Source organism: Talpa europaea, assembly GCF_964194135.1.
Source record: "Talpa europaea genome assembly, chromosome: 10".
Taxonomy (NCBI): domain Eukaryota; kingdom Metazoa; phylum Chordata; class Mammalia; order Eulipotyphla; family Talpidae; genus Talpa; species Talpa europaea.
In genome coordinates, this window is record NC_140077.1 from 2,081,403 (window position 1) to 2,107,446 (window position 26,044).

The 26,044-nt window shown below is 61.3% G+C and overlaps 1 protein-coding gene across 1 annotated transcript; it reads left to right on the top strand.

Moving 5' to 3' along the window:
* Nucleotides 1-429: 429 nt before the first annotated feature.
* On the top strand, nt 430-20,608 carry MKI67 (marker of proliferation Ki-67; the record flags this gene model as incomplete). Its single annotated transcript, XM_084244525.1, has 13 exons — nt 430-521; nt 1,614-1,692; nt 2,072-2,187; nt 4,258-4,324; nt 7,498-7,597; nt 8,465-8,640; nt 9,394-9,514; nt 9,600-9,715; nt 9,824-10,001; nt 11,501-11,644; nt 13,015-13,736; nt 13,953-19,223; nt 20,177-20,608. 13 exons carry the CDS (start codon nt 430-432, stop codon nt 20,606-20,608), a joined length of 7,614 nt encoding a protein of 2,537 aa, XP_084100651.1.
* Between the last annotated feature and the right edge of the window lie 5,436 nt (nt 20,609-26,044).

The following is a 26,044-nucleotide window of genomic DNA, read 5'->3' on the forward strand; positions in this document are numbered from 1 at the left end:
CCAATCGCCCCGCTGAGCGCCAACTTTGAATCGCTGTTTGCGTTTGAATCGGGGCGCGGGCGGCGGGCGGCGGGCGCGGGCGGCGGGCGCCAGGGTCCTCGGCGAGCGGCGGGCGCGGCGGCGGCGGGACGCGTCCGGGTGAGCGGCGGGCGCCGGGCCGGGCGGGGACCCAGCGGCGCGCGGGGAGCGGCGGGCGGGCGGCCGGGCGGGGCCGGGCTCTGGCGTCGTGGGGTCCGGGCCGGGCCCGCTGCCCCCGCGTCCCGGGCGGCCTCCGGCCCCGCCGAGCTGGCGGAGACGCCCCGGCGCTGGGCGCGACGGCCTCGGGCGGCCTGGGGCCTCGGGCAGGCGAGGGCGGCGGGGGGCGCCGGGGCCGGGGCCGCCTCAGGACGCCCGCCCCTGCCTCCAGGCGCCAGCGGGCCGCGCGCGGAGATGGGCCCCGCAGGACGCATCGTCACCATCAAGAGGAGCGGCGCGGACGGGCCCCCCTTCCCCCTGAGCCGCAGCGCCTGCCTGTTCGGAAGGTGAGCCCGGGGCCGGGCGGGGGCCGGGCGGGGGCCGGGCGGGGGCCGGGCGGGGGCCGGGCGGGGGCCGGGCGGGGGCCGGGGCCGGGGCCGGGCGGGGGCCGGGGCCGGGCGGGGGCCGGGGCCGGGGCCGGGCCCGGCGGGACAGGCGGCCGGCGCGGGGCCTCCCGGGGGCTGTCGGCTGAGCTGCTTGCTCGGAAACAGGATTTTGAGATCGTTGCGTAGTTTAGTGTTTCCTTTTAATCAAGTGAAAACTTAAAAATTGATGTGGTGGAAACGCCTGGACGGGCCTCCCCGGGGGCGCAGCGGTTGAGCGCTGGGCTGCGAAGCTGCCCGCGGCCTCTGCAGCGCAGGTTCGATCCCCGGCCACCGGCGAGGGTCCCACAAAAAAAACAAAAATTGCTTAGACAGAGCAGCATGTGACACTCCTCCTCCCCCTGCTCCTCAGTGGTCCCCGAGCCCACCTTGCTCTGGTCCCCGGTGCTGGCCCATCCTTATGGGGGCCCCGGGGAGACAGAGGAGCCGTGAAGGGAGCGGCTGGGAGGGGGGGTTGCTGGTCTTGGGAACGGAAATGGGGGGGCCTTCCTCTAGCGCGGGGAGCACATTCTCCTCCCTGTTGCTTGCTGCTTGGGTGGGTGTCGTCGGTCCCTGCAGGGCAGCAGCCTTGTTCATCCGACCCCTGTCATGTCCGAGCAGGCGGCCTGTGTGGTGGGACCCTCACCCACCACCCCCACCCTCCACAGACACCCCGAGCTCCTCCTTCCTCAGCGCCTCCAGCCGGTGTGAACACGGGGACTCTGTCTTTACCCCCCTGCTTGGCTCCAGCTGTCAGGCCCGGCCTGGACGTGGCTTCCTGTCTTTCCTGAGCACAGCCTTGCTTCCCGGTCCTTCTGAGGGTTGTTTGCAAAATGTGAAGCTCCTTGTGAGGGTTGTTTGCAAAATGTGAAGCTCGTCCTCATGACCCCACTTGTTATTCCTTTATGTTATTACAAATACAGAGCAGATGGGTCGCCAGTGCTGTTTTATTTGAGGCACTGATACTTTTTTTTTTTAAATGCCACAACTTGGAAAACCTAATTCTTTTGAATTTAGAGCCATCGAATGTGACATTCGCATCCAGCTCCCCGTGGTGTCCAAACAGCACTGCAAGATAGAGATCAGCGAACAGGAGGTGAGTGGGCCCTTTTTTTTTTTTTTTTAATATTTATTTATGCACACAAGAGCTGGGGTGTAGGCCAGAAATGCGGGGGAGTGAGAGGATTTACCAGAGACAGAGCGGGGAGCAGAACAGTCAGATCCACTGAAATCTACTGCTGAGGGGAGCAGAGGGGAGACAGGAGAGGTCTGCTGCGCCCTGTGGGTAGCTCCCTGCCCAGGGCTGGAACTTGTGCTTCAGTGGCTGGTGATAGCTTGATAGTGCTGTATTTAACCCCTGCACCACCAGGGAGGCCCTGAGTGGGCTCTTGAAGATGCTTTTTAAAATCTTTCTTTCTTTCCCCCCTTTTTTTTCTACCAATTTTACCAATTTCCCCCCTTTTTCCTACCTGCAGGTAACATTGATTAATTTCAGTTCCACGAATCCAACACAAGTGAATGGATCTACTATTGATGGAGCCGTGCAGCTGAGGCATGGAGATGTCATAACTATTGTCGATCGATCTTTCAGGTAGGCAGGACCTAGGACTGTCCACACACAGGCCTGACTCTGCCGTGCACCCGCCCGGAGCCCTCCGTGGTAGGCGCCAGCGGTTTCAGGTGTCATATGTCCAGCACGCATTCTTAATCTGAAATGGCCTCACCCTCGGGCCTGCGTGACCCCACGAGGTCTCCCGAGCTTGCAGCCGTGCTGAGCAGGCCTACCTGCTGCTGCAGGAGCTTTCCTTGTGCGGCAGCTGAAACTGCAGGTGTTTCCCTGATAAGTCAGCAGAACCCCGGAGGAGTTTGTGTCACGATCAGTTCTCTGCACTGGAGTCCATGTGACGATCAGACTGAGCCAAGCTCCCTCAGTTCCCGTGGAAGTCTGGTGATGGAGGCGGTGGGGGGGGGGGTCCTAATCCAATATGACGGGCATCCTGGGAGAGGCTGTGAGGACATGGCCCCAGGAGCGCTGCGCTCAGAGGGATGCCAGGGGAAGAGCAACTGCAGGGCAGCCCGCCGGGCAGGATCCAGGCCAGCGGATGCCCACCCCTCACCCCTCCATCCCCCATGCAGCCTCCAGGGTGGTGAGAAGTAGATTCTGTTGCTCAGGGTGCCAGGCGCTGTCCTGGGTGTGCTCTGGGCTAAGTCCCCGGCTCAGGAATCTTGCTGACTTCCCTCCCTGACTCTCAGGACCCGGACAGCTAAGTTGAGATCACACGTTGAGATCTTTTTCCCTTCCTTCTTGTTTCTTAGTTCTGTTTTTATTTTCTATATTTAGAAATAAAGGTTGTACCGCTGTGTATAAAGTCAGTGACCTGTAATTCACTCTGAAATATAACCCCCTGCTGGAGGAAGGTCTGCACTGACCATTTTGAAATGTCTGCTCCCTTCGTATCCCGCAGTCGTTGCTGAGCGCTGACGTGTCCTACCGCGCTGCTCTCAGCGATTCAGAACCCCAAAGTTCGCTTGTCTCTTGGATCCAGCTGTCAATACACTTTTGTTCATAATGGATCTAGTTTCTCGACACATCGGCCCCTCGGTCCCGATAAAGTGTGCCGGGCCCGAGCAGCCTGTTCGCGTGTGTGTCCGCCGCCGCTGAGGCTCCCTCTGGCTGTGGCTGCCGGCCCATCTCCCCCGTCCTTGTAACTTCATCCTGCTGGTGTCTCTGAGTGTAAATCATGGCTCCGCGGACGGCACGGGCGGGGTCGTCCCTTCCTCTGTGCAGAACGCTGCCTTCATTCCCACCCTTACTTTATTAAGTAGAGATTTCCTAGGGCGCTCTTTCAGCTCCCTGGCTGTTTCTTCCACTCTACTTTGGGGGAATCTTCCTTCATTTTAAAGGTGTGTTTATTGAGCATCAACGTCTAGGTGAGGCGCATTTGATGGGAATTGTGACTGCAGCTCTCCTCCCCCGAGCTCGCTGCTGAGGTTGAGATGATTGAGACCCCCTGAGGCTGGGAAGCACCTCAGGAAGGGGCTGCCTCTGGGCCCTATTGCCACGACAGACAGCTCCGGGGCTGGGGCCGCAGCTCCCTTAGGGGTCCCTGAATCCCACCCTCTGCGTCGGCGAGAAAGCTGTGCCCTCTGCGGAGCAAGGCTGGCCTGGCCTCGGCAGTGTGCGCTCGCTGGTGGTGCTGAGCGGTGGGCCTGCCCTTGCCCGGCAGGATTCAAGCGGAGAGCAGGAGATCCTGCCGCGCTGGGGTGGCAGTGTACCTGCGGCTGCCCCGCACTCAGGGGTCACGGTGATGGGCCGGGCCCCCTTGGCCCGCTGGTGGCCTACTGGCCATCCGACGCCCTCGGAGCTGGCAGCACGCGCAGTCGGCTTGCCCGTGAGAAGTGTGCAGGGGTGCTGGTGAGCCGTACAGACTCGTGGGTGTTCAGAGGTGATTCTGTGCCCTCAGCCTCCGACACTGGGGTTCCAGAGGAATCTCCAGGCCACTTCCCTAAGTTTCTAGGGTGAAAGCAGTTTCTGACTCTGACTTGGTTCCCAGATAAGGGGCGCCTTGGACAGTCTGCAGGTCGCTCTTCTCCTGGGCCGCTGAGCGGGCCTACACTTTCCCTGCGGTCCAGATCTTCACCCTGTCTGTTCTGCCCCCAGGTATGAAGACGAGAGTCGGCAGGATGGAAGCAGCCTGGCTGGCCTGCCTGGACAAAGGCGGGAGCAGGTGAGGGGCTCCGTCCACTGAGGCCCGGTCCTCTTGGCCATGTGAAATACAGGGCGTGCGCTTCACGAGTGCTCCCCCTCAGGGAGGATGACTTCCCATGAGGGGGGACACAGCTAAGGCATGACAAGAAGTTGGGCCTTGAATATTATTAAAGAGAATATAAAAATCTTTGCTATTCAAAATGAGAGCCCGAGGTCAGTCTTACACTTCTGCCCCAAAGACTCCAGGGGTGACTTGTGATGCCCCTTCTTGCAAACATCCCCATGGGATTCGGGGGCTCTGTTACCTGGCAGCTCCTTTGCCTCCAGTCACTGCACTCCTGAGTACCAAAGGTGTCCCCCAGCCAACAGCAGGTGACCTGCGACCCGGGAGAAGGTTCCCGAGCAGTGTCGTGTGAGAGCGTCTGGCCCGGTCTGGACAGAAAAGGCTCAAATGGCAGTTTATGAAAACAAGTCAGGGCCCACTCTTGGAGATTCCGTAGCTTTTAGTAGGTTTCGGGTAAATCCTGAGAGTTTCCGCCTGTCCTCCTCGGAAGCCCCGTGTTCGTCTCAGGTGACCAGGTTGGGGTTCACAGGCCTGAATGTTTTGGGGACACGTGAGGGTGAGGTCTGTCCCTGCTGTGTGGCCGCTTCCCTGGAGGGGTGGCCTCTGTGTGGAGCCTGCTGCCCAGCAGGGGGAGGGAGGTAGCTCTCCAGGTGCCCCCCACACTGGGCTCTGTTGTGACTTGTACTGGGGGTGCAGAAACCAACCAAAACGCGGGAGTTTGATCCGTGCCTGTCACCGCCTTGTGATCCTTATCTAGATTATGATGAAGAATAACAAGCTAGAACGTTGTAGCAATTTAACGGTGATTTTTATGGATGTTAAATATAATATAAAAATATGGGCTTTTGTTTTTAATTTTTTTATTCATTTTTATTGTTAGAAGATTCTTGGTCAGCTTCAGGCTGGAAAGTAGAAACTATTTGCTCACGTGGACAGCTGAGCCTTAGCCACCAGGGAATTTGACATTGATTCAAGTTCGGTTATTTGCCCTTGGAAGTATTGTGTGACCTTTTCCCCTCTAATCGCTCCGAGGCACACCTCTTCCCTTCGAGTCACGCGACTCCTCTTGTGTCTCCCACGCGTGTTACTCTGGTTGTCCCCCAGACCTGAAAGTCACTGTAAAGACATGAAGGTGCCATTCCTGGCGTCCCAGACAGGGTGCTCGGCTGGTGTCTGGGGATGCAGTGCCTGGGGGTCTGGATTTGCCTTAACTTCGGGGCTCCCTGATGCACTCGAGTCTCCCAGTCAGAGGGGCCTGTCCCGAGAGGGCCTCCTCACCCACAGGGTTATAGGGGGGCTTCTCCGAACCAAGTGTTTGCAAGCAGATCCGCACATGAGTGGCTCTGGGAGAATTTTGGGCCAATGTTAAGGCCGCAGGCCCCGGAGCAGGTGTCTATCAGGACAGCGCAGAGTCAATGCTTCTGGGCCTCTGTTAGGGTCACACTCTCAGGGAAGCTCGTGTCTCTTTGTAGCTTTGGGTATTTCATTTGATGATGATTGAGAAGTTTGAGCAAGCCCTACAAGTTCAAGGCTTGGTCCCTTGAGCTTCGGTTTGCTTCTGTTCTGTCCCTCTCTTAAATGAGCTGAGAGACACTTCCTTGTGCGTGATGCCGCACCCAGAGGTCTCGGGCATTTCCGAGAAGTCACGAGGACAGTTGGAGCGAGACGATATCCGCACTTTGGCGATCGCAGCTGTCAGTCTCGGAGACGCAGCTAACCATGCTCTTACTTTGCCACAGGAATCCACGCGGCGAGTCTCAAGATCTGGCTGTTCTTCTGACTCTGGTTAGTGGGGCTTTGGTTTTGTTCTGGGAGCCCTGCAAGACCAGTTCTCGGGGGACACTGGGGCAAAGGGGAGAACAGGAACACGAGTGTCACTCCTGCTTCCAGAAGTCTAGTTGGTGGTGTGGCTTAGCGCAGCAGGTGTAGGGACAGCTGCTGAAATTTTTCCCTGAGTGCATGTGCCTGTAGTCCTGGCGGGGGGTCTGTGTTCAGTCCGGCTCACCCCGGCCCAGCTCCGAGCAGGCTGAGAGCCACCGATCCTCCTGTGGCCCCAGGAGGCGGCCGTGATGGCTCAGGTGGAGACCATACTCGTGTCAGGAGGTCACACATTGGGGGCGCTGGGCAGGTGATCATAGGTTACGTAAAAGCAGGTTCATAAAGACAAGTAGAAACCATTTTAAACTTAGAGTACTGTACAGGGGAAGGTCTTGAACTTGTGTCTCTTGTTTGTAACTCGTCGCCCAGGTGGGAGCTTTCAAGAGCCTGATGCCCCTTCAAGTCTCACGGAAGGAAGCGTTCCGGGGAGGCCTCTGGTGCGTGGGAAGAGTGTGGAGGCTGCGGGTCCCGCGCCCGAGGGCTCAGAGCTGCCCCGAGGCCACGGCGGACCCGCAGCAAGTGCCCCTGCCAGGGCAGAAGCCAGTGTGCCCCCGGGGAGCTGTGGCGCAGGGGTGGGGACCCCCACACAGCGGCCGGCGAGGAGGAGCAAGAGCGCGTCTCCCTTTAAGAGGCTTTATGAGTCCATGAAGGAAGAGTTAAATGTGAAGTCAGAGAAGGAAAATGTTCTACAGGAGTGGAGAAAGTCAGGGGCGCACAGGCTTTGCACAGAAGCCCCAGAAAGTGCCAGTGGCCTACAGGCTGAGGTGCAAGCACCGGCCCCCCTAAAATCCAGAAGGAAGTCTGGGCGAAGCTCCCAGGTCAAGGCAGACCCTGCTGGGGGAGAAGGAGGGAGCAGCCAGGCTGGGGAGCAGAGGGCCCAGGAGGGGTCCGGGCAGCACCTCGGGGTCGCCGCCAGCCCGGCCTGTCCCCGCCCTGGGACCCCTGGGACGCCGCACTCTCAGCAGAATTCCTCACGGAAGCGTCGGCGTGAAGACCCGGCTGGCCTGGATGCTGCTGCGTCTGAGAGTCAGGGTCAGAGCCCAGGCCTCGGGGCCGAGGAGGGAGCGTTTACTCCCTGGACGTTCCTACCTGGAGGTCAGACACCCACGAAGGGGGTGCGTGCCGAGAGCTCTCAACCGACCCCAGACGCGCTCTCCAAGAGGAGGCGGAGCAGCCCCGCGCGCATTGCGGGCCTCGGGCCAGACCCCGGGACTCCGCGTCCAGCGGTTTTAGCTCCGCTGCCCGTCCAGCTCGAAAGGAGGGTTCAGAAGGACCCCCTCCAGCAGCCCGAGAAGCCGGGGCCGCCTGGCCTCAGCCCCGCCAGCCTCAGCGACATTGCCGATCCCATCAGTAAGTTTATCCAGCTTTAAGTTTACCTTCCCCGCTGCTGACCCCCGCGTCTCTGTACGAGTGGCCGGGCCCCCTCCCCCCACGAAGGGTTTGCTTGGTGGGGGCCTGCAAGGCTTGCCCCACTCTCATCCGCTCACACCGAAGCCCCGAGACCTCACCGGGCTCCAGAGGGGCTGGGTTGTGCATGGAGGGTGGCCCGGGGCCTGAGGGACATCAAGGTAGGAGGTGAAGCAGCAGCTGCTGTTCACAGGGTCTGCTCTGGGGCATTTGCTCCTCAAGGTCAAACCCAGGAACCCTTTGGAAATCCCTGCATCCGGGGCTGGCTCTGGATGTCTAGTCTCTCCTCTCAGGGTTTCTTATCGGCCCTGGACCAGCCCCATGAGTACACCTGCCCGTCACTGGCCCATGTGCTGTCCAGAGGGGACTTGTCCTCGGCAGGGCCTGGGGCCGTGCAGGGCCTGGCCCTCGGTCTCCATCTTGCAGCTGGGGACACGCAGCCTGAGTCACAGTGTAGAGTGGAGCTGTGCCTCAGGGCTGGGCTCCTGGAGCGTCCAGGGGCTCCCGTGGGGCCACCTTTACCGTGTTCCACCCACCGGCAGGTCTGGGCAGGGCCCCCACAGAAAGTCACTGAACCACGTCCACAGCAGATTTCAACATTTTAGAGAAGCCATACTGGAGTCGGGGGTTCAGTGACGCTGGGCGCATCCCCCGGGGGCTCTTGGAGCAGCTGTAGCTTCGCAGCCTCGCCTCCAAGAGCCCTGCGGGTGCACCGCCATCTAGGGCCCTGAGGAGGGTCTGCCTTGGGGTGATCGGAGTCAGCCCCTGTGCTATGGCTTCCCCCCGCCATGTCTGTCTTCCTGACTGTAGGTAGGATGGAGGGAGCAGCTCTGAAGAGAAGGCGGGTCTCCTTTGGTGGTCGGCTAAGACCTGAATTATTCGACGAGAACTTACCTCCTAACACACCCCTGAAGCGAGGAGAAACGCCCGTGAGGAGGAGGTCTCTGGCGCCCCACACGCCTGCCGTCCTGAAGAAAATCATCAAGGTGAGCTGAGCTGCCGGCATCTCTCCCAGGTACCGGCGCGACCTTCCCAGCGCCTGCCCAGGTGGGCCCAGAAGCCTTTTCCTTTAATGGGGAGAGTCACTCGCTTGGGGGCTGGGGTGGAGCCCTGGCCTCCCACCAGGGCTGGCCAGCACGGGGTCCGCAGTCCTGTGGCTTTTTCCTGAGGCCTCCTCGCACCTCACGACCCCTGCCTCCTGGTTTTGTGTCTGAGCCTTATGAGGCGAAAGGGAACTCCTAACCCTGAGCTTCCTGCCCCGGGGCTATTGCTCCTGTTGGCTGGTCTCCAGGGAGGAACATCCTGCCCACTGCCCACGACGCGTAGCAGTGTCTGGGCTCCATCCGGCCTGACGCCGGCTCCTCGGGTATAGACCAAAGGGGACGAGACACCACAGACTATTTCTTTTCCCTAAAGGAGGGCGACACTCCTACCTTTCCCTTGCGCTTGGCTGAGGCACGGTGGTGGAAAGTCGTTTGGTGTTTCAACAAGTAACTTTCTGGGCCCCACCCCAGACATGACCTCCTGGGGGGATCCTTAAGGGCGTTTGCATCTTGTAGGAACAGCCTCAACTCCATGCAAGGGAAGCTGCTTCAGAAATGCATTTGGAACCTGCGAGCCCTGCAGCCCAGAACGCTGGGGAGGCTTCCCCAGCGGCCAGGGGTCCTCGTCGTCAGTCCGTCGAGGCGGCCACCGCCCCTGGGGAAGGCAGATCCCCTCACGCCACCCACACGCCCAAGAGCGGGAGGAGGAGCAGCGGCTTGTCTTCGCGGAGGGCCTCCCTGGGGCGCGGGCGGCAGGGCGTCCTACAGATGATCTGCTCCAGGAGAAGGAGCGGCGCCTCCGAGGCCAACTTGCTGGGTTTGTTTTGGGGCACCGGGTGTGTACGGGTCACCTCCCCCTGGGGGCTGGTCATGAGAAGTTGCAACATTTTCCTCCCTGCCAGTGGCCAAGTCGTGGGCAGACGTGGTCAAACTCGGTGCCAAGCAAACACAGGTCAGAGCCGCGAAGCCCCCACAGAGACAGGTGCACAAGAGGCCCAGGAAGGCCCACACCCCGAAGGTAGGCACCCGCACCCCAACGTCGGCACCCAGTGGAGCTGCTCGCTGCTGTTTGGGAACGCGGTGGGCGTCCACTCTGCCTCTCATCTTCTCTGTCGCTTTCTTGCAGAAGCCGGCTGCGGGCGGCATGCACCTGCCCCAGTTCAGCACTGGCCACGCCAATTCCCCCTGCACCATCACCATTGGGAGGGCGCAGCTCCAGAGGGTCAGTGGCCCCGCCCGGCCCCACAGGGTGCTGAGCCACCTGGTGTTCAGCCGGAGAGCAGACTTCAGTGAGGACCTTTCAGGTAAAGCAGAGCTGGCTCTCCCCACCCCGTGCTGTGATGGGCAGTGTGTGTGTGTGTGTGTGTGTGTGTGCATCTGTGCATGTGCGTCTGTGCACATACATATGTGTGCAGGGATAATGTCTCTTGTCTGCTGTGGGTGGAACCGTAGAATAAACCACCTGTCAGCGCCCTGGGGTCCCGACGTCTCAGGAGGAGGCGGCAGCCTGGCAGGCCAGGCCAGTCCCTGCACAGCACCAGGCCACGAGCTGCGCTCCTATGCTCCTGTGCTCTGGGCCGACAGGGGTCCAGGGCAGGAGCCTCAGCTTGAGCAGTGTTTCGCCTCAGGGTGTCCCTTCCCTTCTCCGTGGCACAGCTGTTCCTTGAAAGGAAAGCCGGTGAGATGTCCTTTAGCCGTGCAGAGCGAGCCCACGTGTGCACTGATGCCCCTCAGGGAAAGCGAGGTTGGCAGCACTGGGCAGAACTGGGGCTGGCACCCGGGCTTTGGAGTCCCCTGCGTATTTTAACCAGTGGCGTCCACGGGAGCGCTTGGGGATAGGGGAGACCTTGTAATCAGGGCGGGCTTCAAGATGGAAGAGCTGCTGTATTATCCCCTGGGTAAGGATGGCCGCTCCCACCAGCTCACAGCAGGATCACTACTTAGCACGTGCACACACACACAGCGTGGCCAGCTGTGCACCGGGAGGGAAGGCCGCACCCCACCCTCTGGGTGCGCGTGTCCTTGCACTTTGTATGCACGGAGACACTACTCCGCTTGTGAGGTGCACTGGAGGGAAATGCTCAAGGCATTTTTAAGATAAACAGACGTGAGGCATCTCGGCTCGTGAGGCAGTGCCCTCCCCGCCCGCCTCTGGAAGCTGCTCTGCTGACAGACCTCCTGTGAGTGCTGGAGACCGAGCCTGGCCCCCGAGGGGCGTCTGGGAGGGGTCGGAGGGGGCAGCAAGTGGCTGCTTCCCCAAACTGGTGGCAGAGGATGCCTCGGGGCCTTGGTCCACTGAGGCAGGAACGAGGAAAGGGGAGCGGGAGTCGTTCGGGACGGCCCCTCCTGCCACCAACGTGCTTTGGGGCTCGTCCCCCTGAGATTCGGTCCCTGCATCTTCGTGGAGAATGAGGAGATGGCTTCCTCGGAGTGCTGAGAGCCAGCAGCCCATGTCGCCGCCAACACTGGAGACGTGCTGTGCATGAAATGCAGAGCTAGGTCTTCTGAGGCTGCCGGAGGGCGCCTGGTTTTTGGGGTGCGGAGGGGAGACCAGGGATGGGGTGACTTCGAGGGCTCCAGGCCTGGGCCCCCTTTTCATTTTCTTTCTAAGAGGAAACGCAGAGAGGAGCTGGGCCTGGCGTCCCGTGGCCCCTGCGCACGAGCAAGCGTCCCCCACTCAGCTCCCTGCTCCCCGGGCCTGCGCTGGACGCCAGCCCGTCGCCGCCCGCCGTCTGCGAGGACCCACGGCTGTTTGCATGTGGAAACAGCACATTCATCGCCCCCCAATATTTCCCCGTTACAGGGCTCACCGAGATGTTCAAGACCCCAGTGAGAGAGAAGCCTCAAGCTGCGCGCTCCGGGCCCGACTCCAAGGATTTGCTTGGAGAAACATTTCAAGAGCCTAACGCGGGAGGAAAGTCCCTGCTGCGCGCCGCGGGGGATTCCGGTGGGTTCGCTTTGCTCCCAGCCCATGACGCCCTGGCGGGAGCTTGGAGGACACTGTTTTCCTTCACGGCAGCCACTGCGTTTTCGCCGCGTTCCTCGTGATCGCCTCCCAGCCTCTGCCCTGTTGCGTTGCTGGACACTCAGCCTGGCTTTCTGTGGCCTGCGCCCGAAGGGGCACACGCTGAATATGCTTACAGACGCGCCTTCCTTACGTTCTCTAGTGAGGAGGGGGTAAGCACTTCTCATCACGCTTGTGTGCACGTCACTCAAACTAAATGTCACCTCTGGGGACAGCCAACAAGGTGCTCGGCATGGGCCCTGCTGCCAGGGATGCCCGCCTGCATGGTGTGAGGGCAGCTGCCATCTATGCGGCTCTCCCGTGGCTTGGCCCCCCGAGGCCAGTCCCTGAGGCCAGTCCCCCAGGGCGCAGCTGGCTGCACAGGCCGAGAGGGAGGCATTTCTGGGCAGTGCGGCCTGAGCGCGCTCGGCGTGTGCTGGGTCACCGCCCTGGTGATGGCTGAAGAAGTAGCTGTTGGCTTTCACATTGAAAGAAGCAGCGTGTGTCCGGGCCTCTGAGACATGCTGGCCGTCCTCCAGCCCCTTCACAACGCATGTTTTTTCTTCACTTGCTGCAGCTTCTGATGGCTGCCCTTGTGTGCACGGTCCACCCCCGTCACCAGAGTGTGATCTTGCGTGAGTGACTCCCTGAAAGCAGGATGCAGCCTCATGTGCCTGCACAGGCTGAGTCATCAGAGCTGGTCGTTATATTGTGACTACAATGCGGTGAATATATGTTTTCTGTGTTTTCATTTCCTACAGAAGAGAGTTTGTTCCTCAGCGCTCAGGACGCGACAACACGCCCATCTGATAGTTTTGCAAGTCCTGTCCTAAGACGACAGTGCACCAAAGCAAGGGAAGATGACACTGTGACAACACCCAGGAGCATCTGTAAAATGGCAGGGGTTGGGATGAGAAGTCCCAGGTGGGAGACGAAGCCTCTGGAGGCAGCATCGGGCTCTAGCAAGGCCAGAAGGTCTGCGGAGCTTGGGGCTGTGCAGATGGCAGCCGCTGAGTGTGGGCCCGGAGACGCGAACCCCCCTGGTGCTGAGCACACCTGGGGGACGCCACAGAGGAAAACACCACGCCAGGAACAGAAACTAGACGGGGCGGTGAAGGCAGGTGAAAGGTCTTTTGAAACATGTAAGAAAAGCATCAAATTGGAAGAAAGTTCTGAAGCGACGACGGCTGTGAGATCAGGAAGAACATCAGAGCTGCCGTGGGGAGGAACAGATGTGACTGGGCTCCAGAGACCACACCAGGCAGAACCCAAGCAAACCCTGGCCAGCCCCCAGAGTCACCTCCATACTCTAGGTCCTGCGGAAGGACCGATGGTCTCCGGGGACAGAACCACCCAAATGCCCTGCAAATCTGCCAAGCCGGAACCAATGAGCATGCCAAGCAGCACAAACAGACGGCTCAGGACACCTCTGGGGAAAGAGGACCAGCTCCCCGCTCTCAGGAAGCCCTTGGGCACGCCAGGGGGCACCACACTGGCACGGGGAATGCAAGCAGGCGGTGACCAAGAGGCCGGACTGTGGCAGGAAACCCCAGCGCAGAACCTGGGCTCGGCAGAAGACGTAAAGAGGAGTAAGAGGCGGCCAAGCACTCCCAGGGCCAAGGCCCAGCCCTCGGAGGACCTGGCTGGGCTCACGGAGCTCTTTCGAACCCCAGGTCCCACCCAGGCTCCAGTGGCTGGTGACAGAGCCAGGGCACTCTGCGAGTCTCCAGAACCAGAGCCCGTCAGCACACCCAGGAATAAGAGGAGACTGTCCAAGACCCCTCTGGGCAAAGTGGCTCCGAAAGGGGAGCCCTCCACTCTCAGAAAGTCCATGGGCACGCCCGGGGGCACAGCACGCTCACACCCAGAACCTGTAGGACATGATGAGGCCACTCCATCATCTCAGGAAACTCCACAACACATACTGGAATCGGCAGAAGACGTCACTGGTGGTAATTGGCAACCAACAACTTCCAGGGCCAAGGCCCAGCCCTTGGAGGACCTGGCTGGCCTCACAGAGCTCTTCCGAACCCCAGTTAGAGCCCAGGCACCAGTGATTAATAATAGAACCACCCAAATGCCTTGCAGATCTCCAAAACCAGAACGAGTAGACACGCCAAGAAGGCTCAGGACACCTCTGGGGAAAGTGGACCAACTCCCTGCTCTCAGGACACCCTCGGGCATGCCAGGGGGCACAGCACACACACACCAAGGAGCTGTAGGGCATGATGAGGGCACCCCGTTATTTCAGGAAACTCCACAACAGATATTGGACTCAGCAGAAGTTGTAACTGGTGGTAAGAGACGACCAAGCACTCCCAGGGCCAAGGCCCAGTCCTCGGAGGACCTGACTGGCCTCACAGAGCTCTTCCGAACCCCAGGTCCCGCCCAGGCGCCAGTGGCTGGTGTCAGAGCCAGGACACTCTGCGAGTCTCCAGAACCAGAGCCCGTCAGCACACCCAGGAATAAGAGGAGACTGTCCAAGACCCCTCTGGGCAAAGTGGCCCCGGAAGAGGAGCCCACCGCGCTCAGAAAGTCCATGGGCACGTCCGGGGGCAGAGCACACTCACACCCAGAACCTGTAGGGCATGATGAGGGCACCCCATCATCTCAGGAAACTCCACAATATGTACTGGACTCGGCAGAAGATGTAACGGGCAATAGGAAGCGACCAAGAACACCCAAGGCCAAGGCCCAGCCCTTGGAGGACCTGGCTGGCCTCACGGAGCTCTTCCGAACCCCAGGTCCCGCTCAGGAGCCAGTGATTAATGACAGAACCACCCAAATGCCCTGCAAATCTGCCAAGCCAGAACCAGTGGGCACGCCAAGCAGCACAGACAGACGGTTCAGGACACCTCTGGAGAAAGAGGACCAGCTCCCCACTCTCAGGAAGCCCTTGGGCACGCCAGGGGGCACCACACTGGCACGGGGAATGCAAGCAGGCGGTGACCAAGAGGCCAGACTGTGGCGGGAAACCCCAGCGCAGAACCTGGGCTCAGCGGAAGACGTAAAGAGCAGTAAGAGGCGGCCAAGCACTCCCAGGGCCAAGGCCCAGCCCTCGGAGGACCTGGCTGGGCTCACGGAGCTCTTCCGAACCCCAGGTCCCGCCCAGGCTCCAGTGGCTGGTGACAGAGCCAGGACACTCTGCAAGTCTCCAGAATCCGAGTCCGTCAGCACACCCAGGAATAAAAGGAGACTGTCCAAGACCCCTCTGGGCAAAGTAGCTCCGAAAGAGGAGCCCTCCACTCTCAGAAAGTCCATGGGCACGCCCGGGGGCACAGCACGCTCACACTCAGAACTTGTTGGGGATGAGGAGGACCCCCCATCATCCCAGGAAACTCCACAACACATACTGGACTCGGCAGAAGACGGAACTGGCGGTAATCGGCAACCAAGCACTCCCAGGGCCAAGGCCCAGCCCTTGGAGGACCTGGCTGGCCTAACGGAGCTCTTCCGAACCCCAGATAGAGCCCAGGCACCAGTGATTAATAATAGAACCACCCAAATGCCTTGCAGATCTCCAAAAACAGAACGAGTGGACACGCCAAGACGACTCAGGACACCTCTGGGGAAAGTGGACCAACTCCCTGCTCTCAGGACACCCTCGGGCATGCCAGGGGGCACAGCACGCACACACCAAGGAGCTGTAGGGCATGCTGAGGGCACCCTGTTATTTCAGAAAACTCCACACCAGATACTGGACTCAGCAGAAGTTATAACTGGCGGTAAGAGGCGACCAAGCATTCCCAGGGCCAAGGCCCAGCCCTTGGAGGACCTGACTGGCCTCACAGAGCTCTTCCGAACCCCAGGTCCCGCCCAGGAACCAAGAAGTAGTGACAGAGCCATCCAGGTACCCTGCATGTCTCCAAAGGCAGAACCAGTCAACATGCCAACTGGTAGAAAGAGACAACTCAAGGCAACTCCGTGGGAAGTAGACGGTCACCCAGCTCTTGGGCATCCAACCGGAACGCCAGGGGCCAAGCAGAAACTGGACTTGGCAGAAGATAAAATTGGCAGTAAGAGGGTACCAAGAACACCCAAGGCCAAGGCCCAGGTCTCGGAGGACCTGGCTGGGCTCACGGAGCTCTTCCGAACCCCAGGTCCCGCCCAGGCGCCAGTGGCTGGTGTCAGAGCCAGGACACTCTGCGAGTCTCCAGAACCAGAGCCCGTCAGCACACCCAGGAATAAGAGGAGACTGTCCAAGACCCCTCTGGGCAAAGTGGCCCTGGAAGAGGAGCCCACCACTCTCAGAAAGTCCATGGGCACGCCCGGCGGCACAGCATGCTCACACCCAGAACCTGTAGGACATGATGAGGGCACCCCATCATCTCAGGAAACTCCACAATATGTACTGGACTTGGCAGAAGATGTAATGGGCAATAGGAAGCGACCAAGAACACCCAAGGCCAAGGCCCAGCCCTCGGAGGACCTGGCTGGCCTCACGGAGCTCTTCCGAACCCCAGGTCCCACTCAGGAGCCAGTGATTAATGATAGAACCACCCAAATGCCCTGCAAATCTGCCAAGCCGGAACCAGTGGGCACGCCAAGCAGCAAAAACAGGCAGCTCAGGACACCTCTGGGGAAAGAGGACCAGCTCCCCGCTCTCAGGAAGCCCTCGGGCACGCCAGGGGGCACCACACTGGCACAGGGAATGCAAGCAGGCGGTGACCAAGAGGCCGGACTGTGGCGGGAGACCCCAGCGCAGAACCTGGGCTCGGCGGAAGACGTAAAGAGGAGTAAGAGGTGGCCAAGCACTCCCAGGGCCAAGGCCCAGCCCTCGGAGGACCTGGCTGGGCTCACGGAGCTCTTCCGAACCCCAGGTCCCGCCCAGGCGCCAGTGGCTGGTGACAGAGCCAGGACACTCTGCGAGTCTCCAGAACCAGAGCCCGTCAGCACACCCAGGAATAAGAGGAGACTGTCCAAGACCCCTCTGGGCAAAGTGGCCCTGGAAGAGGAGCCCACCACTCTCAGAAAGTCCATGGGCACGCCCGGGGGCAGAGCACGCTCACACCCAGAACCTGTAGGACATGATGAGGGCATCCCATCATCTCAGGAAACTCCACAATATGTACTGGACTTGGCAGAAGATGTAATGGGCAATAGGAAGCGACCAAGAACACCCAAGGCCAAGGCCCAGCCCTTGGAGGACCTGGCTGGCCTCACGGAGCTCTTCCGAACCCCAGGTCCCGCTCAGGACCCAGTGATTAATGATAGAACCACCCAAATGCCCTGCAAATCTGCCAAGCCGGAACCAGTGGGCACGCCAAGCAGCACAAACAGGCAGCTCAGGACACCTCTGGGGAAAGAGGACCAGCTCCCCGCTCTCAGGAAGCCCTCGGGCACGCCAGGGGGCACCACACTGGCACGGGGAATGCAAGCAGGCGGTGACCAAGCGGCCGGACTGTGGCGGGAAACTCCAGCGCAGAACCTGGGCTCGGCAGAAGACGTAAAGAGCAGTAAGAGGCGGCCAAGCACTCCCAGGGCCAAGGCCCAGCCCTCGGAGGACCTGGCTGGGCTCACGGAGCTCCTCCGAACCCCAGGTCCTGCCCAGGCGCCAGTGGCTGGTGTCAGAGCCAGGACACTCTGCGAGTCTCCAGAACCAGAGCCCGTCAGCACACCCAGGAATAAGAGGAGACTGTCCAAGACCCCTCTGGGCAAAGTGGCCCCGGAAGAGGAGCCCACCGCACTCAGAAAGTCCATGGGCACGTCCGGGGGCAGAGCACACTCACACCCAGAACCTGTAGGGCATGATGAGGCCACTCCATCATCTCAGGAAATTCCACAGCATATAGAGGACTCGGCAGAAGATGTAACGGGCACTAAGAGGCGACCAAGAACACCCAAGGCCAAGGCCCAGCCCTCGGAGGACCTGGCTGGCCTCACGGAGCTCTTCCGAACCCCAGGTCCCGCTCAGGAGCCAGTGATTAATGATAGAACCACCCAAATGCCCTGCAAATCCGCCAAGCCGGAACCAGTGGGCACGCCAAGCAGCACAGACAGATGTCCTGCCCAGGCGCCAGTGGCTGGTGACAGAGCTGCCCAGATTCCCCGCACATCTGCAGCACCGGAACCTGTCGTCATGCCAACAAGCAAGAGGCGGCGGCTTGGGGCGCCTCCCAGGAGTGTGGGTGTAGAAGGGGAGCCCCCGGCCCCCAGGAAGTCCACGCGGACAGTGAGGAAAACCACGCGAGGGCACCAGGAGCCCCTGGGCAATGATGAACGCATCAAATTGTCTCAGGAAATAGCGGAGCAGAAACCGGACAAGGCAGAGAATCTAACAGGTGGTAAGAGGCAGCCAAGGGCAGCCAGGGCCAAGGCCCAGCCCTCGGAGGACCTGGCCAGGTCCACGGAGCTCTCCCAGCCCCCACGCCGCGCCCGGGACGCGGGGGCTGCAGTCAGGACCACCCAAATCCCCCGCACATCCCCACTGCCAGAACCTGCGGTGCCTACAGCTAGACCCCGACGGCTCAGGGCGCCTCCGAAGACAGAGGGTGTGGAGGAAGAGCACCACGCTTCCAGGAAGCCCACGCGGGCGGCCACGGCAGCCAGGTGCACACAGAGAGAGCCAGGAGAGGGTGACGAGAGCATGGCTCCACCAAAGGAGACCGCGCAGCAGAAGCAGGGCGCTGAGGGCACTGTCGTGGGAGGCCAGAAGCCACTGAGAAGCTCCAGGAGGAAGGCCCAGGCCCCAGGAGGCTCTGCTGACTCCACGGAGCTCTTCCAGGAGCCAGTTGCTGTTGACAGAATCCCCGAGATGCCCTGCGAGTCCCTACCAGCGGAACCAAGCATGCCAGCGAGCAAGAAGGGTAGGGCCAGGGCGCCCCCTGCAGAGGAGCATGTGCAGATGGCGCCCCCAGCTCCCAGGAAGTCCTCGCGGACGGCAGGCAGAGGCACGCACACCCCCAGCGAGCCCGAAGGCACTGGCACGGGCCTGGCACCGGCGAGGGTCGCCTCCATGCAGGAAGTAGACTGTGTGGAGAGCGTGACAGGCAGCAAGAGGCAGCCAAGGGCAAGCAAGGCAAAGACGCGGCCTTTCGCTGCAGCGGCCACCGGTAAGGAGGGCCTCCAGGGGCCGGGTCAGGCCCAGGCACTGGGCAGCGCTGGTGAGGAGGTGAGCAAGACCCCCCAGCAAATGCCCGATGTCGGGATACCCAGAAGAGCGCTGAGGGCCCCTAAAGGGCCACCCAGGGAGGAGCTGGCACGCACCAGGAACTCTGGGGATTCACAGAGAGGGGGGATGCCCTCCCTGGCCCCCCAGGAAGACGGCAGGGCAGCTGGACGCCTGGCTGGCACGAAGCGGCTGCGCTCAGGGACCCCTCCGCCAGGGGCTATGGGGGAGAAGCCAGACCCCAAGAAGCGCCGCACAGCTCCCAGAGAGGCAGACGAGCCTCCCCAGGCCCCGGCAGCAAAGAAAAGTCAGCGGACTGTGGGGAAAAGGACGGCGCCTGCGCAAGACCCGCCCAGCGTGGAGACCCAGACGGCCGGACCCCGCGGGGGCCACGCTGCCCCCAGTGCAGATAAGGTGAGGGATGGCGGGGCTGGAGCGCCATCGGCAGTGGGCAGCTGCCTGCTGGCTCTGTTTTGGCAAATGGCTCGGTGTAACCGGTGCCTGGCTGCTAAGCAGGTGTCTGCTTCATCCGGGGTCACCACGGGGACTTAGGCAGAGGAGGGGACTGGGGTGACCAGCCAGGATGAGCACTACAGGCTGGGGGGTCCTATAGTGGGTGTTCTGAGACCTCGACCAGCAGTGCCGGGGCGGGGGCAGCAGGTGGTGTTAGAACCACCTCTGGGGTGTGGCCAGAGGACTGCGCTGAAGGTGCCTGCCCCAGAAGAAAGTATGGTGCAGAAACGGCTTTTCCTGTGCAGCCTTAGCGATATTCTGGAGGAGTTAGGCTCCATTCACCGCCGAATAAAGGGGCTATTTGAAAATATGCCTTTGCTGCTCGTGATAATCAGCTTTGACACATCTGACACTCAGACGCTGTGGCTGAACTTCACACCCGTTCCTATTTATGGTTTAGGCCAGAGAGGACGAGTTCTCCATGGGGATGCAGCGGCACCCAGGAAAAGTAGCCAGCCCAAGACTTTGTTATTTCTTTTAAAGGTTTATTTATTTATGCATATAAGAGCTGGGGTACAGGCCAGAGATGCGGGGGGTGAGAGGATTCACCAGAGACAGAGTGGGGAACAGAACAGGCAGACTGACTGAAGTACACTGTGAGGGGAGCAGCGGGGAGACAGGAGAGGTCTGCCGCGCCGTGTGGGTTGCTCCCTGGCCGGCCGGGGATCGAACTCATGCTGCAGAGGCTGCAGACAGCTTCACAGTGCGGTGCTTGACCCCTTGCGCCACCAGGGAGGCCCCCAGTGCAAGCTGAGCTTCCCCTGGCATTCACTTTGCTTGTTTTCTCCACGCGGGCTTTTGAGGTCTGCAGCGCTCACGCTGGGCTCTTTGTGGTTGTCTTGTGAACTGTCTAGGGGCGGTCCCTGCGCGCCAGACGGCCAGATAAGAGCGACGCAGAAGCCCGGAGCCCCGAGTGTCTTACACCTGCTGAGAAGGTGACACTAAAGAGGAATGAGAAGCGGCCCGTGAAGACCGCCCCGGAGACGGAGCCTCGGCGCGTGGTGGGCGCGGCCACGGCGCGGGGCAAGGCCCGCGGGAGCCCACGCAGCCTGAGATCCGGGAGGCGGAATGAGAAGCCCCTGCCTGGTGCGGCCGAGGAGAGCGCCGGGGAGGTGCGGAAAGAGGCCGCGGTGGACAAGCCAGCCCCCGGCAGCCTGAGGCCCAGAAGGCCGGCGAGCAACGCGGCGGGGCCGGCCCGGCAGAGGGAGCCCCCACCGCGGGCGACTCGGGGCACCAAGACGGGCGCCGCGGAGGCGACAGAGGCAAGTCCTTGGCTCTTTGTCTGAGTGTTGAGTGTGGACACTTGTCCCGGGGCGCAAAGGCAAACACGCACAGTGACCACACGCCCGCTGCAGGCGGGGCCGCTGGCTCGTCCTCAGACTCTGTCAGGCCTTTTGCTCCTCTGTCTCTCTGGGGTGAAAGTTCCCTTGATGGGGTCGTGGTGGCTGCTTCTGATGTACGTCCGCGTCGTGATTCCTTCTCCGCTGGGCTGAGGGTGGGGGTCGGCAGAGGCTGGATCCCGGGTACCTGCCGGCTTGGTCTCCTGGGGGGGTTCACAGGGACACCCTGGGCTCAGCTGGCCCGGGTCCTCTTGGGGGTCAGTGGGGCCCCGCACACACTGTTTTTAAGACCCAAAGGACTTCCTGAGTGGGCACCCCTACAATTCTAAACTTTTCCATATCTTTAATTGGCGACGAGTTGTGTATTGTGTGCGGATTTTCTCTTTTTGAATGTCTTAGAAATCGGTCCCAAACCTTCCTTTCAACAGACACAACATTTAATTTTCAAAAACTAAGAAGTAAGAACAGCTTAAAGAACAAGAGCAGCATTAGCAGGATTTTGAGGCTCGTTTCAAATCTCCAGATTCACTTTCTGGAGCTGCCTCCCGGGAGTCGGAGTTGGGTTTGGGAGAACAGAGCTGGCTGTGAACATTGTTTTAAATGACAAGAGTGACCATTTTCTTCCCCAACAGAAGGGCAAGAACGTGAGTGCCCGCAAGATGCGCACAAGAAGTTGCCGGGACCACAGAGATTAGAAGTTGAAACGGAGCAGAAAGGTGACCGACTTGCTTCAGTGTTAAGTCCAGACACACGACTGCCGTACAGCTGAGCGCGAATCCTGTAAATAGTCTACCCGGGTGCTGAAGGGAAGAAAGCTTCTAATTTTCTTGCTGGGAATGATCTTGAAAGCCCCACCAGGGTCTGGAGGGGGCTGCTGTTTTTCACAAAATGATAAAAATGTAACGGGTGTGGGGGGGTGGTTTGGGTCTGGGGGGGGCCTCCGCTTTGGGAAATGAAGCCGTGGGCTCCTCACAGCCCCGGCGAGCAAAGCACTTGCCTTGTAAATGCTTGTGTGTCATCTGTGTCCTCCACGGAATGTGACGGGCAGGGCTCTGTCCTTGGTCCTGCCAGGCAGCTACTCAGGAGACGTGAAGGACTGGTGAGGGGGGGCGTTCAGGGACCTGGCAGTTTGCACCTCTACGGGGGTGGCATTTGCTCCCCGCTGGGGCCGTCAGTCACCTGGACAGTCCATCCGTGCCTTACCCTGGCGGCGTGGACTGTGGATCCGAGCGGGCGCGCGAGCCGGTCGGAGCAGCTGTGGCTGTGTTCCAGGTCTGACCTGCGTCTTCACATCGAGAGTGTCCGTCTCGCTGCGATTGCTCTCGGCCGAGAAGGCGTCCACTCACTAGGCCTCAAGGCCGTCCCCAGGTGCCCCACAGTCCACTCAGCCCTCGGCGTCTGCGCTTCTCTGTCATTTCCATTTCCTGGGCACCTGTCCCACCCGTTCCTTCCCTGTGTGCCCGGCTTCCCTCCGTACAGGAGGCAACATGACCGTCCTCCAGAGGCGGGGCCTTCCTGACGGCGACAGCGCGGCCCCTCCACAATTCCCCACCGTTCTGTGCCCGACGGTGCCCACATCCCTGTGGTGGGCTGCGGGCTCCAGTCTCAGCCCCAATTCCCTGCCTGCCAGGCGCCCTTTTCATGTCCACTCGGCCCTATTCCTCTGCTCCGAATCCGCAAGCAGAGCCCTTCCCTCTGGCTGCCGCGCACTGGCCGGGGGAAGGACAGAGGACAAGGTCACCGTCCTGAGACTGAGCTGGAAGAGTTTGTACCCCGTGTCTGGCGTGCGGCCAGGGATGCAAAGAAATAAATATTTGCTAAGGAATTGTGAACTGGGTGTGTCTGAATCAGTGGGGGCGCGTGTGCTGCCCTGTGGGGTCCTGGGCAGTGGGCGAGAGCCTCGAGATGGCGCGGGGAGGGGCACCCAGAGGCTGCCGGGGCAGGGCACAGGTGGGCCCCGAGGGCCGGGCCTGGCAGCTTGGCCGGGGTCAGAACACCACCCGGGGAGGCGGGACTCAAGACAGTCCCAGGCCCTTGCTCTGATTAAGTGATTCTGCCAACACTTCAGTTTTAGTAATTATGACCCTCGCGCGGGAAGATTTCAATTAGCTCCCTACCTGGGGGATGGAATATACTGATTAATCCAAAGCCCTTTGGGGTTCAACTCTAACCACAACTTCACTGGAATTTACCAGCATGTCTCTTCACCCTCCGGAGTGCAGGGTTTGCACGCCCGAGGGTGAGGTCCCGCTGCAGGCTGCAGGGCCGGGTGGTGAGCTCGCCGCTGGCCGCTGCAGTGTTCACGGAACCCCCGTGTCCGCAGCACACGCCCTCACGAGCAACAGGGTGTGAGCGTCCCACAGGCCGGTGTAAGAACAGGGGTGAAGGAGCAAACTCACCCCCTGGGCGATCCTCGGGTCCCGGCGAGGAGCAGCCCCCTGGGCGTGGGCGCTTGGGCGGGCGCTGCAGTCGCTGCCATGGCCTCCCCGGCGTTCTTGGTGCTGCAGAGGCAGCAAAGGCAGGGCGGCCAGGGGGCAGTCATGGGGCGGGGGGGCTGGCAACAACCCAGTCCCTAGCGAACCTTTTGCCCTTTCCTCTTCTCCGGGCTCTGGCGTTCTCGCGTCTCACAGCCTTGCCTCCTCTGTAGCCGTCCTCGGAGTGACGCGGCCTTCTAGCCTGGCCTCAGGCGCAGGTGCGCACTCATGCACGCCCACACCACGCCCCACGTGTCCACCATCAGACCCGCGAGCGCGCCCACCTCCCAAGCGCCTCTGCATCAGCTCGATCAAGGCCACAGGTGATGGCCACAGAGGCTAGAGGCGCAAAAAGCCTGATCAATTCATTTGCCTACGCGCTGATTGTGTGGGAAGGGACACTCCCCTTCCTGAGACAAGCCCCCCAGAGGCTTCCCAGAGCACACAAGGACTCAGGCCACGGTGTGCAGAGCCCTGTGGAAACCAGGAGTCTGGTCCCTAAATCCTGGGAAGGTCCCTAAATCCTGGAAGGCTTCCTGCAGGTGGTGCCCCTCTGATGTGGGTGGAAGGTCAGCGGGTTCCAGCCCGTGTCCCTGCAGTGTCCTGGGAAGATGTCCCGAAGCCCGGCGTCTCTGCCATCACCTTCCCCAAGTCATGTCAGGATACACTGTTGGGGGGGGCAGGAGCCTCCTGGGCGGGCAGATTCCCGTGGCCCCTCCTGAGAGGCGAGAGCCGGGACCACGGGACACCTCCCGAGCGTGAGCAGATCCGGGGCGATGGATCTGAGACACTGACCTGAGCGTGTCCCACACCCGCCTGTTCACCCAGGCCCCGCACCTGTTTCCCCGCAGGCTGGCCGCTTCCTTTTCCGCCTTTCAAAATCGAGTCTTTTCCCTTTAACTTTTGTTGGCTGCGGGGAGAGCTGTGCCCCATCAGCATCGGGGAAATCAGATGCTCTCCTTTGTGGGACATGGCACGCGGCAGGGCCCGTTACTGGGGTTCCTGGGGTTCCGGGAGCCACGACCCAGGAGGCATTTGATCTTGTTGACTCGGCCCCGGAGAGCCAAATGGAGGGGCAGCTCTCCGTGTGGGGAGGGGCTGCGCGCCGCGCGCTTTATGATGACTTTCTTCCCCTTCAGGTGTAACTGCTAAGATTTTATCGTGACCAGGTGCTTCCCTTTTGCTCCGATCTGTAAAATACAAATCACGAAGCTTTGTGAAGAGGGTCTGCACCTGGGACGCTCACTGTCCTGAGCCGCTGACAGGCGGCTTGTCACTGTCACACACTGGACACGCTTTCACGTCCGTCCAGGGTCACCCCGGGCAGGGCGGCATTCGCGTCGGCGCCTTTTTCGGTCAGCTGTTCCCTCTCCCCCCACGATGGCGATCCGCTCACATTTTTCTCAGGAAGAGAGACGCGCCTCTGAACGCAGTGTCCGTGTGATCTTGCTCCCAGAGCAGCCGGAGGGGCGGCCCCGGTCCCCGCCGGAGGGGTTCCTCTCATCTTTTACAGATGAAAGATCTGAAATGACCAGCCCCGGACATCACCGCTGGGTGCTGCTCTTCGTCCTCTGGAACGCTCTGCTGTGAGAAGCGGGGCGCCCAGGAGCAGAGACTGCAGTCCCGAGAGGCCAAGGACCCTGCAGGGCTGATCCCGCCCGCCCGTCTCGCCGCTGGAAGCCCCTGGGCAAGGAGAGGAGGAGGAAGCTGCACTCCTGGTGCCGTCCCGGCGGGCGCGTGCTCCTCACCTGCTGGGTCAAAGCAAACTGGCTTCCCAGACAAGTTCTGTGGGTGCCCCAGATCCGCATGCCCAGAGGCCCCCTGGAGACCGCCTCCCTGAACGCAGAAGGGGCACCCGTGCCACTCGGGGGGCCGGGGCTGTCAGAGACCCAAGGACCCGCTGGAGCGTGGGGGCGGGAGGCGGGCTGGGGGTCAGCTTCTACACCTGTGTTCCCACAGCGCCTCGCCAGGCCAGAGGGGAGGGGCTGCCCCCAGAGAGGCCCCCCGAGGGTCCCCTGAGCTCTCCGTGGTCTGGCCTGGCCCTTCGCTTTCATGCTTGAGCCCCACAGTGGGTTCTCAGGGCTGCCCCTCCTCACGGCGGACCCCCCAGAGGCAGAACATCTGCTGCAGGTCCTCGTCTGGCTCCTGGCAGTCCGCGGGGGGCTGCGCCGTGGTCCCGCCCGGTCGTCACAGGTGCTCTGGGCTGAAGCCTCCTGGGGACGTGGGGCCTGAGCTGGAGGGTCCGAGCCTGACACCGGGTCCCGGGACTCCTGGGGACCAAGCACAGTCACCTGCGCTTGGGGACCTCCCCAGGGGACCCTGGAGAAGCCCCGCTGCTGCCTTTCTCTGGCCTGGAGACAGGCTGCGGGCTCGGCTCCGCGCACTCGGATGGCTTGTGGCCAAAGCCGGAGCACCTGACGTTTTCCTCCCTCACGCCCCCCTAGGAAGGGGCTGGGAATTCAGACGTTGGGACGACCCTACCCCACGTAGCTCCGGTGGGAGGAGGTCAAGGCCCGCCCTCAGCAGCAGGCTGGGGCCGGGGCCTCTGGCTGTGGCCGGGGGCACAGAAGCGGGACTCTGAGCAGAAAGGCCCCTGGGCCTGCGACCCCAGGCTCATGAACTCCATGGCTACAGACGGACTCTCACCAGGCGTGGGGGGCCACGGGCAGTCCCCAGCATCCTGCCCTGCAGATGATGATTTGGGGTGGCCCCTCGGTGTCCGGCAGATGGAACCCCTGGGATTCTCAGTTCTCACCTTCCAATGGCTCATCCTCTCTCCCGCCTCATCCACCTGCCCCTTCACTCTAGAGTCGTGGGGTCTCCCCCCAATCAAACCATCTGCACCCAAGTCCTTGGTTGAGGCATTCCCTTCGGATGACCCCCAAGTGAGGCCACGTGTCTGCCCCGC